Source organism: Epinephelus fuscoguttatus, linkage group LG2 (genome assembly GCF_011397635.1).
Source record: "Epinephelus fuscoguttatus linkage group LG2, E.fuscoguttatus.final_Chr_v1".
Classification (NCBI taxonomy): domain Eukaryota; kingdom Metazoa; phylum Chordata; class Actinopteri; order Perciformes; family Serranidae; genus Epinephelus; species Epinephelus fuscoguttatus.
This window is the reverse complement of record NC_064753.1, coordinates 9,721,789-9,734,130: the sequence shown is the minus strand read 5'-3', so window position 1 is coordinate 9,734,130 and position 12,342 is coordinate 9,721,789. Positions and strand designations below refer to the sequence as shown.

General features: G+C 40.5%; 1 protein-coding gene across 3 annotated transcripts in view; it reads left to right on the top strand.

Annotated features, from left to right (window-relative positions):
- mtss1lb (MTSS I-BAR domain containing 2b) overlaps window positions 1-11,294 on the top strand; it is a 110,088-nt gene extending 98,794 nt beyond the window's left edge. For 2 of the 3 annotated variants that reach the window (XM_049602600.1, XM_049602590.1), the window contains exon 15: window positions 332-11,294. In XM_049602600.1, the coding sequence (XP_049458557.1) occupies window positions 332-1,212 (881 nt within the window). In that variant the 3' untranslated portion in view covers window positions 1,213-11,294. The remainder of the gene's footprint in view (window positions 1-331) is intronic. The other variant, XM_049602606.1, reaches the window with a different exon arrangement.
- The last annotated feature ends 1,048 nt before the right edge of the window (window positions 11,295-12,342 follow it).

Below are 12,342 nucleotides of genomic sequence, written 5' to 3'. Positions count from 1 at the left end.
GTCTTTAGTTACCAAAATCAAACAAGGTGAATCATCCATTCAGTCATCCAACCGCTGGCACAGTATATGACTGCTCTGACAGTTTCCTTGACAGCAGCTGGGAGATGACAATATAAAGATGAAATTGAATAATATCAAATGTGTTCCTGAATCATATTACTGGCTGTCAGTTTCAGGCTTCCTTTATCCAAATAGCCTCCCCAATTGATGTTGTTTTCCCTGTCTTAATCCAATAATGTTACCACAGCACATTGTCTTTACTTTTCTTTTGTGATGGTAATTGTCTCCTGAATGACTTGATCTCCTTTTCTTCCTCTCCCTTCCACATTAGGTTCAGATTATGACTGCTACTCAGTGAACGGTGATGCTGAAGGTCCAGATGGACAGGGAGAGTTTGACAAGTCCTCCACTATTCCTCGCCACTCTAACATCGCCCAGAACTACCGGCGCATGATCCAGACCAAGAGGCCAGCCAGCACGGCTGGCTTGCCCAGCGGGGTTCTTGGTCCAGGGGGTCATGGGATACCAGGACAACCTGGTGGAACTGGTGGAGGTGGAGCAGGTACTCCAGGCACTGCCACAATACGGCGAACCCCATCTACCAAACCAGGCGTGAGGCGCACACTGTCCAACGCGGGGCCTATCCCCATCCGACCACCTATTGTGCCTGTAAAGACACCCACTGTTCCTGGAGACTCACACTCACCTGGCGCAGCTGGTGGTGGGTACGCAGGTGGTGGGCACTCAGGTGGCGTGCCTGTGCGTGTGGGCAGTGAGGAGTGTGTGTTTTTCACTGGAGTCGAGGATGCACAGGGAGCGCTTGATTATGTGAAGGCGTCACCGAAGCGCCTCAGCCTGCCTAATACTGCCTGGGGATCAGGGGCGGCGTTAGAGGTCTACGCCCAGCAGCATGGAGGCCTTGCCATGGTAACAGGCTCAGGGGCTGGATCAGAGGAGGATCAGATGATCGCGGCCAATCGGCACAGCTTAGTGGAGAAGATTGGTGAGTTGGTAGCCAGTGCGCATGCACTTGGAGAGGGGCAATTTCCTTTCCCCGCCCTGCCTGATGACCCAACCCTGCCTCCAACTGGCCCCACTGACACAGGGACAGAAGGGGCAGAGGGGACCGGTGACATGTTGACCACCATCAGGAGAGGAGTCCGCCTTCGCAAGACCGTCTCCAATGACCGCTCAGCACCACGCATCTTGTGATTGGAGGAGAAGCAGGAAGAGGATGATACTTGTCAGCCAATAGGGAGTCAGGTGTTGGTGTGGTGCAACCCAACCGCCTAGTACATACACAAACACTTAACTATGTAGGGAAAGCTATAATATAACAGAAGATGAATGAAAACAAGAACATACACAAAAAATAAGTTTAAAGACACCATTAGAGTAAATGATATATAATATAATGATAATAATAACATTAATAATGTTAACTCATGCTGACAATTAAAAGTGAAATACTGAATATTGACAGGCTCCTAGCAGGCCACTATAACTAGTGTGTGTTGGACGCATGTTTGTCTTCTCTACACCTTCACCCAGGGATGAAAAGACTCGCAGGAAAAAACAGATAAGATTTAAAAAAAAAGGCAAAGAAAGAGAGAAAGACTGGGTTCTGTTTGTCAACTCACACCCTTCCCCATCCTCTTCTCCAACTAACCCAACTGTCTAATCCCAGATGAAAGACTGATGACTGAAGGAGGGCCCTGTGGGGGCGAGAGAGAGGGGGGTCAGAGTGCCATGTGACCAGCTGGATTTGAACCCAGGCTGTCTCAGCAGCAACATACTGTACTTATTAGCCCACTGAACTGAAGCTTTGGTATTAGCACGGGGAGCTAACAAGCCAGAGGGCTCCTCTGGTTCATCCTAATGTAAAAGAGTCTTTAAAAAATACTGTTGGCATTGAACCGTGCTAGTGCCCCCTTCCCCTCTCTCTCTGTGTGTGCAGTGTGTGCGTGTGTTCATGTGTATGCATGTGGGCAAATGTGAAATGCGAGCGAGTGTGCACGTGATTGACTGTGTGCGTGCGCGAGGGGGGTGGGTCGAGCTCTGCTGCAGGACAGCTGGTCACCCAACGAGGGCAGGGCTTTTCTCCTGTGTGTTGTACGTGTATTTTCTTGTTTATATCGTGACGTCATTTACCTTGTTACAACTGTACGAGAAGTTACGAGAAGTAATCCAGGCGTATAGATATATTCATATATATTTTCTAGAACCAGAGAGAAAATGTTAAATCAGAAATGGAGCAATAAATGTGTTTTATTTTCTTGTTTCCAAGAAGAGGATCGATGGAGGATTGTAGGTTCTCCTTTGTCACATTCAGGCAATCATCAGGAATGCTAAATTACACATCGACTGTGAATTCATGCGCAGCCAGTTTTGGCGTTGTCTCTCTCCCTGTCCCTGTCTCTTTCTGGCGGAGGAAATGGATTACAAAAATGTTGAAAAAAATAACTGTAAGCACTTTGATAGATGGTAGAGTATGTACAATTACCACTAGGTGTTGCTGTAGTCATACTGTATGATAGGGGGAGTGTAAGTGAGAGATGGTTGCCAATAAGACTGTCCTGAGGAAATTATTTAATTTGTAGGAGAAGAAGAAGAAGACGACAGGGAGGGACAAAGAGGAAGTGATAAAGACTGATGGAAATGCAGTGATTGGTCAAATGAGAGATGGGAAAGGAAAGTAGAGCAAAATATTTATCTAAAAATGGATTGGACGTCAGGGCTCTTCAGGGTTCTACAAGCCATTGCCTGCCGTGGATTGTGAATAGTACTGAAGCTTTTTATGATGTGGTTGCACTGGTTTCTGAGCACATAATGCAAAAAATACACTGCACAGATAGGTCAGACTACATTTGGAAACAGGCTTTAAAGGGTCGGTTGACCCAAATGTCAAACAAACATGTTTTCTCACAAGCCATGCAAATAGTTATTAGAGCTACTTTCTACCATAGTAATCATCCCTTAAAAACTGTTGGCACATTAAATGGAGTACCAAGAGTAGCAAGGATATATTACTGTTGAATTTCTTTAAATGCTATCTTTCAATACTGTGAGCACAACAAATGAAATTCCATTCACCTCCATTGTACTTGGGATGAGGCAGAAATCTCAAAACCTGAACGGATAAAACAAACAAACAAAAAAAATCTATCAACATGCCAAGATAATGTAGAGATACAGTATGACAGAAACTATGCGCTTTTGTAATATAGGTTCAACAACACACAAAAACCTACACCAACAATAGACTTAAAATATATATGATTATGTTCATTAGATATACTGTTATAATTGTACTCCATGGTTTTCAACACACATGCTGTGGAACTGTAATTCCAATGTCCAAAAAAATTATATATTAAAAGGCAGTCTTCATCAATGTTCATGTGCATATACATATCAGCACACTAGCTTATCTGCAAATATATTCTTACCTATAAATACTGTATATTTTTGCATTATGGGAGGGCAAACCTTGAACATAGCTGAACAACAGTCTTGTTTCCCCAGACTGGCTCCACTTAAAACCTTCTCCTTTACAAAATTTACAATGATTAGTCTCATTTCAAAGGATACCTCACAAAAAATGTAAGTTATGATTTCAGTTGCAATAATGGCCCAACAGTAGATAAAAACATGACAAAAAAAAAGGAGAGACCACGTACAGTTGGTTGCACAGTGTTGGGCGGTAGTTAACTGCCAGCTAGCAACTAGCAGCTTTGTGTCTGCTCAGACTTTCAGTTGAGGATGGGACTTCTCTTAAAAGTAATAGTAATGTTACTAACTACTATTGCTGTTAAATAATGTGTAATGAGCAATTATTACATATTTCAAGTAACTTGCACAACACTGGTCTTTAAGAAGAGGTGTCACCAGAAACAAAAGCATTTAGACCAACATGTATTTAGCCACAGAAAGTAATTGTAATTCCAGTAATCAGGTTCATTCATTGATTGTTGTGTGACAACCCTGTCTCCTAGAAATTATGTTCACTAAATTGCATTCAACATAATTGCTGCATGGAATATTTTCAGAATTTTGAGTAATGAGTTAAAGAAATACCACATCATGTACCACAATGGTTCGGCAGGGAGGTGGTTGAGGTGGATGGTGGACATACAGAGTGCATGTAGACGCCTGTCTTATGTTTGGCAACAAAAGCACTTTGGTTACGGTTTAGGGAAGATCAGGATTTCACTGAAGTGTTAATTAAAAGGGTAATTAAAAAATAATTCTGTAGTCAATACAAGTGGAAACTGTACTGCAGTCTTACCTCTTTTATGGTGGAAAACAAATGTAATACATTTTCAGTGGACATTTTGCTGATCAGCCATTCAGTATCAACATATCTGGGACTTGCCAGGTATGTTAATTAGCAGCATTTCCTCATAATGCTAATGAAAATCATATTTCACCCAGCATTACCTTTCCCTCAAAAATTGGTTGTATATAAATCTTGTTTCTTGGAGACAGTGCTGTGTACTGTGAACACTATGGTTCGGCTCAGTTCAGTGCAGATAACCCAGTTCAGCTCAGGACACAGCTGTATGAAAGGATTACTTATGGACATTACGATGTGAGGAAAGGTGAAGCCTGTTTGATGCGCTCGCTGATGACAAAGAAGCAGGAGGGTTTACATTAGACTTTTGAAGCTGACAGAGAGGAAGATGTGTGTGGAATGAGCATTTCACTGCCTGTTCATACAATATGTACTGTATGTGCTGTACTTGTAAATGAGAATCAGGCGCACAGATTTGGTATAACGGTTTGTTAGAAAATACTACATGGAATATTCAGTTTCAGTATTATTATTTTTTTCACTCTGCAGTATTGTTTGAATATTTAGTCTTACTTTTAATTAATGTAAAAAAAAAAAACAAAAGAAAAAACTCCAGTTGTAACACAAACTACTAAGCTGTGTAACATATGGATGTAGGCTGTGTGGGCTGAGAGTGAGTGTGTCCTTGTTTGGCTGGTGAATTCTTCATCAGCATGTCCGTACATTCTTCTAGCAGTGACCTGAACATAGCTGGCGACATCAGCATTCTTACAAGCCCTTTTTTATTGAGTTATTTCTTTATTTAACCTCGGAGAGAGCACCGTGAACATATTTGTGGCCATTTAAATTTAAAGAGATAGAGAGGAGAATGTTTGCAGTTTTTAAACATTGTCACCCTTTGCCAGCACACTTTTTTGTTGAACTTTGAACTTTTAACAGTGCGTCAGGCAAGGGGGTTGGTTATGTTTTGTTTTGTTTTTTTGTGTTGTTTTGTTTTGTTTTTTGTGGTGGGGGGACTACTGTATGTATGTTGTCACATGTGGATGCTGTGTGTTGTATCAGCTGAATCTGACTGGGTGAGAGGGTGGAAGGGGAGAGCAGCGGGCTGGACTCCATCCCCCCCAAAAGAACATATTTTGGGTGAGAAACATTCATCTGAAGAGTCTGTCTAAGACCGCCTGTCGAGGTCACACTGTACATGAATATACGTATGCTGAATGTACTGCAAGATGAAGAGGGACATTGAACTGTTTGACTTGCTTGAACCATTGCAATGTCAGAACTTTGTTCTTGTACAACTGAGTGAAGTTTCCAGTTAAAACAGTAGGAAAGCAATACAGAGATAGTGTGCATGTACGTACATTCACAATGATGTTCCAGTGTGGGGATGTTAAAGGAAAATACCACTGTTTTGTCCACTGAAGGATACTTGTGTCCCTATGTAAAAGCAATTCCACATTGCATGGCTCAGATGGTATGAGTGTGGAGTTTAGAGACCCTTTACTATGTGTCCAAGGACACTGCTAGGGCCAGTTCCACTAGTCTGAATGTGTATGTGCTGTTTTAACTCTAGTGCAAACTCAAACTGAATTCACTGCCAGTTATCTACAGTAAATCATTGCTTGATTAAAGGGTTTATAATGCCCTGCTAACAGACACGCTGCTTATTTTCAAATGATGGATAACAACTCAGGACAAGACCAGGATGCTAAAATTGTGGGGTTTTCACAGTGGATGTGATCAAGATCAAACTGCACATGCTGGTGATAGAATGAATAGAGTGTGAAATGAGAGTAAGATACAACACTGCTATTTTCCTTTAAAATGCCCAGTTAACAGCACAAAAATTAATTAACTAAACAATAATGTCTTTTTTTTAACATGCTGAATTAACTGTGTACTGAACTAACTGTCTGAACAAGCTGAAATAACTACTCTGCTACAGATGTGTCAATATGCCCATTTTTATGAGTGTATGTGTATGTGGGTAGAAGTAGGCCTACTGGCATGTGGGCAAAGCGGGGGCTACCATGAAAACAGGACACTCTGCTGGAACATACACAGACACATAACCAGATTTACATGCGTGCAGGCATGCGTGCGTACACACAAACATGTACACATCATAGGATATACACACACAACATACATGCATACTTCCTCGGCCGAGAGAACTACACAGTCCTAACTACTGTACAGCATGTCCAAAAGGAATACGCACTGTAAAAAGTAACATCTGCTTCCCAATTTTAATGAAGGAAGAGCTTGAAAACATCCCATCTGAACTTTCAGTAACATTACAGCTTTTTAAATTTCTTTTGCTATTAGCTGTCTTATTTCCTAGCAAGGCTGGCATATAAGTGAGGCAACATGTAGATTAGTAAACATGGAAAATGCTACATTTCTTTCATGCTACAAGTAGTTACAAACCGTACGCATACTTGATTAAAAGTTGAAATACTGACTTCCAAAACTGCTGTGTTTCTAGTCTTACAGCTAGCCCGACAGACTATAGTGCTGTTGAGTATTAGGTATGTACCTGGGACTAATATGAGCTTATACTGACTGTTGAATGTTAAAGGAATTGTTTGAAATTTTTGGAAAATTCCTGCCAGCAGATGGTTAGCTTATTTAAACATTAAAACTGGAGGCACAGGAAAACAGCTAGCCTGGCTTTGTCCCAAGATACATTGTCTGATATCTCTAAAGTTACCTAATTAACACACTTTATCTTGGTTGTTTAATCCACGACTAAACTAAAGTGCAGAAATGACAAGTTGTAGATTTATGGGGGTATTGTGCTGGACAACGTATCCTCAAACAACAGTTTGTATGATATCGTAAAAATTAGTGCCCCAAGAATGAGGTACCTAATGTGAAGTACATTAGGTACTTAACGTTAAGTTAGGCAGGTGAGCTTTTGGCTAAGTTACTGTGGTTAGGTTTAGGAAAAGAAACATCGTGATGACATACCTTAAAATGACACAAAGTTCACACAGATCCGAACACCAGTCTCGTGGGCAAAGTCCTGGGAGAAAATCCTGTGTTTTGTGACCCATCCACCAACCCAACCTGCCTCCTTAAAGGATCACTTCCTTCTTAAGCCTATCAGGGCATTGGCCACATGATTACAGCCTTCCCAAAAACATAGGATACATACAAATTAATGGCTCATGATTACGTGGGTCATGTACAAATTTGGTGCATTACTTTTTGTGGGAAAATGTATAAACAGTGCATGAGAACAACCTCTGCTGAGTCTCTGCTGGTTGCCTGGCACTTGCTGACAAGAAAAAATACGAATAACTCCATCTAAAAAGGCAATTTTCCAAAAAGTTAAACTATTCCTTTAACTTTTAATGAAAACTTGTTGAGATGGCGGGACCACAGTAGAATTGACACAGAATCACTCAACAGCACCGCTATCTAAAAAGCCTGGAGGTGTACAAAAACTATTGAATTTGTGTTTCACCACTCACATATATGTCTGGAGTTTTTTTCCACACCTTTGTATCCCTCTCTTCTTTTTCCTCTCTATTACCTTCCTCTTTTTGCACCTCATCCACTGAGGGCACAGTTCACCCGGGGATGCCGTCAAACTGATAAGTTAGAATAACACTTGTCATGAGAGTCCCATCAGCTGTACTTGGTCTTTGGTGCCTCGCAGCCCATCAAAGCTAATGAAACGTAATTCTGATGAAGTCTTTATTTACACCACAGTCAGTGGTGTCTGTCCGTCTCCCCTCTGCTCTATTCCCTCCCCTCCCTCAGTGTATGTGTCCGTATGTTGGTTTGAATGTGTGCTGTGGTTCGAATGTGGGTGTGTTTGGTAATGGCTAACGGGCGGTATCATGATGGGTCCTGGGTGTGCTGTTCAAACAAGGGCTGGAAGCATTAGCCAGGGTAAACGTCTCCCAGCTGTACACTGTAACATGCAGCTGGTTTTAAGCAGAACAGCTGGATGTCTGACACTCCATCTCAGTGCTAGATTACATTTTAATTAATTTTGATCAGGCTTTTTAAGACATCTATTTTGTCAGCATCTCACAGGCAGCTTATATTACTTTGATGGTTTGGAGCTTCTGTCAAAGAAATGCACAAGATACAAGTGTGAGCAGTAATTCAACATGCAGGGACTTTTTACCCACATTGCCATCACAAGAAATCTGCTGGTGTGTAAAGCACATGGCTGGTAAAACCAACAAAACACTGAATCTTAATCAACAAAGAGCACTGGTCCTTCTGTTAAATTGAGCTAAACTGGCTAAAGTAAAAATCCACTCAAAGGGAGACTAGGCAACTTCTGTTGAACAGTTGCCACTGTGACCACAAGTGACAATTACAGCATAATGCTAAATGTTAAGATGTAATGGAACATAAGCACAAGACGGGAAATGTTGTGAAGAAAAAAACTGCCTTAGGAATGTCAGTAAAATGGCACCATTTATTTAAAGCTGCTGATATTAGCTGCCATTAGTTACTGGTAAAACCAGACTAAACTAGGCTGTAGCAGTAAAAAGTGTACTGAACTGAGCAAGGATTAGCTATATCACCTATGAATGCAACTTTTCATTTGTACAAGGAAAAATGTTTATATTTGTTTAGTTATATCCTTTTTTAAAAGTTACATAGCCTCCTTTAAGTAGATGTTAAAAACAAGCTGGTAACATGTAACGGTAAAGTATTAACGGCCTAGTGTGTAGGTTTTAGTGCCATCTAGCAGTGGGGTGGTAGATTGCAACCAACTGAAATTTCTCCATTTTGCCAAACGTGTAGGAGAACTACAGTGGCCAACAGAAAATGTGAATGTCCCTATTGAGAGCCAGTGTTTGGTTTGCTTGTCGTGGGCTACTGTAGAAACAACATGGCAGACTCTGTGGGGGAGGACCAGCTCCATAAGAATATTTAACGGCTCATTCTATAGTAGTAGTAGTATTTTTAGTTTATAATACACTTACGAAAACACTTTTGAATATTATATACAATATCTACCAATGTATCTCCCTAAATCTTACACATAGTCCCTTTAATTTAAAAATGTCCATTACCAAGTTGCTTTAAAAAAATAATAATAATGATAATAAAATAATAGGGTATTTTAAAAGAGTGACAGGCTTCTGTATATCAGCCTTTCCTACAGCAGGAACTTTGCAATCCATGTAGCCATTGTCACAGGTTCTGCTCTTAATGCCACTGTTCTCCACCTTCTTTGTGGATGTGCTCCTTGTACTACATTTTGGAACTGCAGAGAAGGTGATACTAAATCCATATTTGCATAGCATTTCTTGCAAGCCAGTAAAAACTCACATTACTGCATCAGTTATCAGCTATTCTCTAACCACTGTTTGAGATATTCCTCCTGTAGACTTTTCACACTAATGTTACAGAGATCCAGTAAGGCTTGAGCCTCTGCAGTCAGCATCTTGTCATTTTGCTGTTGCCAGATGTGACGTGATGGAATTTCAAGTAGGGTAAAACAGAAGCTCAGGCTGCCTGTTGATGGTTGATGAACATTCAGCGATGGCCAACATTCCTCAGCCAGTAAACTTGTTGACCATCCATCCGCACCTCAGCTGAGTTTCCCTGGTTACTCAGATTTATAGGAAATTGGCAGACTTCCATTGGAGCATTTGCTCGCAGCATGAACACACCGTTACAAATCTATGAGGAAATGTTGAGGAGAACAGCCTTATTTGTGGTGTGGAGTGTTTGTTTTTATAACTTTGGTTACCTTCAAGTGTTTATACACTGGACACTTACTTCATGTCTTACATAAGATTTAAAAATGTCACCCATTTGAGATACCTGAATATGCTAAACATTGTTTTGCTGACTGATTGAAATAAGAAAGACCCCATGATGGCCATTGAACGACAGATTGAGTTATATTTATGATCAGACTAGAAGAAGTATTGTGAATTTGCATGAACAGTATGTAAAACCCACTCCTTTAGCCATCTGCCCAGGTTATATTGAGTGTGTACTTTATGTATGTGTGCATGTATGTGTGTGTTGCACAAGGACACTTAGTTAAGACCCCTACTGTTTCTCCCTCCCACCTCCCACACGCAATCTGTCAATCCTTCCTGCTGTCTAATAGCTGAAGAAACCCACCATACACAAACACACACACACACTTACACACACTCCTCTGAAGCAAACATGACTAAGGTAGATTCTCGGAAGCTACATGATGGTCCGCTGAAGCCCTCCAGGGGATCATGATGAAACACGCTGCAACTTCCTGTCATACAGCCATGCAGAACAGAGTGGCCAAAGTGGCCTCCTGGTGCCACAGCCACTGTTAACTGAACTGAATGTCTTACTGTCAATACTCCAGTTCTCAGTAGTGTCTCTCGCTCGCTCGCTCTCTGTCTCTTCTTCCTCTACAGCCTCCAAATGAACTCTACAAGGAAATGTCTCCACAACTCACCATTGAGGCGTTGATATCATTTCTATGGGGCTATTTTGTTCAAAGGATAACATTGTGACATCTGCTTTATGTTTCTGTACAAACCGATCTTTTGCTCCTCTCTTCCCTCCCGCGTAGCCCTGCAGGCACTGTGGTCTTGTCTTTTTTCTTTCCTGCCCCTCTTCTGCTCTTCTTCTTTAATTTAATGTGAATTTATTTCCAAGGTTGTTTCGCCTCTGTCGCTGATAAGGTTTTTCTTTTCTGTCTTCCTTTTTGTAAAATTGACCCTTTTTTGTTAACTTTAGTCACTGCTAATGTAACAAAACGCACTGTGATGATTCCAGTATTAATAAAAGTTGTACTTAAACTGTGTGCCGCTGTGTGAAGCAAGTCTTATTCATCAAGAAAGAAACATGGCTGAGGTCTTAAACCTGCTTGCACAGCTCAGTAGATACTGTATGCTGAGAAAAGCTGAATAAATATGGGTCAGTGAACTGTCTGTATGCCTTCCAAAGCTCACTAGGGTACAGAGAGGCTAACTGTAGTCAATGAACCTAAGAAATAATAACAGTGTGACACTGATACTTTCACAGCGGAGATCATGTGTGATCAAATTCATGAGGAAGAGATTGCATTGAACAGCAGAGCTGCAATTTTGTCAGCAACATGAACTATTGTAAATGAAAAGACACTTGTTTACAGTGTTCATAATGTTTTAGCACTGAAGATATGGCTCAATATGGCTGAGTCAGTGATGAACACAAATGTTGAAATAAATCAATTTAAAAAGGCGTTCATTTCTTAATAATAGTAATTTAGTGTAATGATAATTGCAGTGACTGATTTAGTTTGACAGTCTATGGGCACAGCCACACTTTAGTGAATGTGGGTGGGTGACTGTTGCCTGCTGAGGCGAAATTCATGCTGAATGTGGGTAGCGTGTGATGTGACAAAAGCTTGCTTGCTAGCTAATGTTAGCTAGGTAGCTAAAGTTAGCTAGCTGTCCCGACTCACTGCCAGTCAGGCAGAATCTCTTATGTGGGGCAGTTTTATTTTTCATGACCAAAATCTTACATTGTCAGCTGTTTAGACATGGTAACAATTGATGTCTCCTCCACACTCCTTAAATGGAAATGAACGGGAGGTGAATATTTGTCTGTGTTAATTTTGCTCATGAGTCATGTGAATACATTATCATAAATGCTAAAAACAATATTATCATCATAACTATCTAAAAAAGATCTTTTTTGCAAAATACATTTACATTTAGATGACTTAGATATGTACAAGAAGAAAAAAGATTATGCATACAAAAAATATAATATTGCAGCCACCTTTTCATATTCTTTAGGAAATTCAATCTTCTGTTTTAATCCATGTATGGTGAATAAGGAGAATATTCATTTGTCAATAGGAAGCAATATATGTATCCTTTTAACTCATGAAACAAAAATAATTGCTAATTATTGGATTATGTTTTGATTTGTGAGGAAACTGACACAAGTTGTGAGAATTCCATCAGTTTTTGAATGGAAATATAGAGGCAATCGCCTTGTTTTTTTTTTACAAATACTTCCGGGTAGAAAACCAGCAGAGTTTAGCTATATATATATATATATATATATATACATCTCAC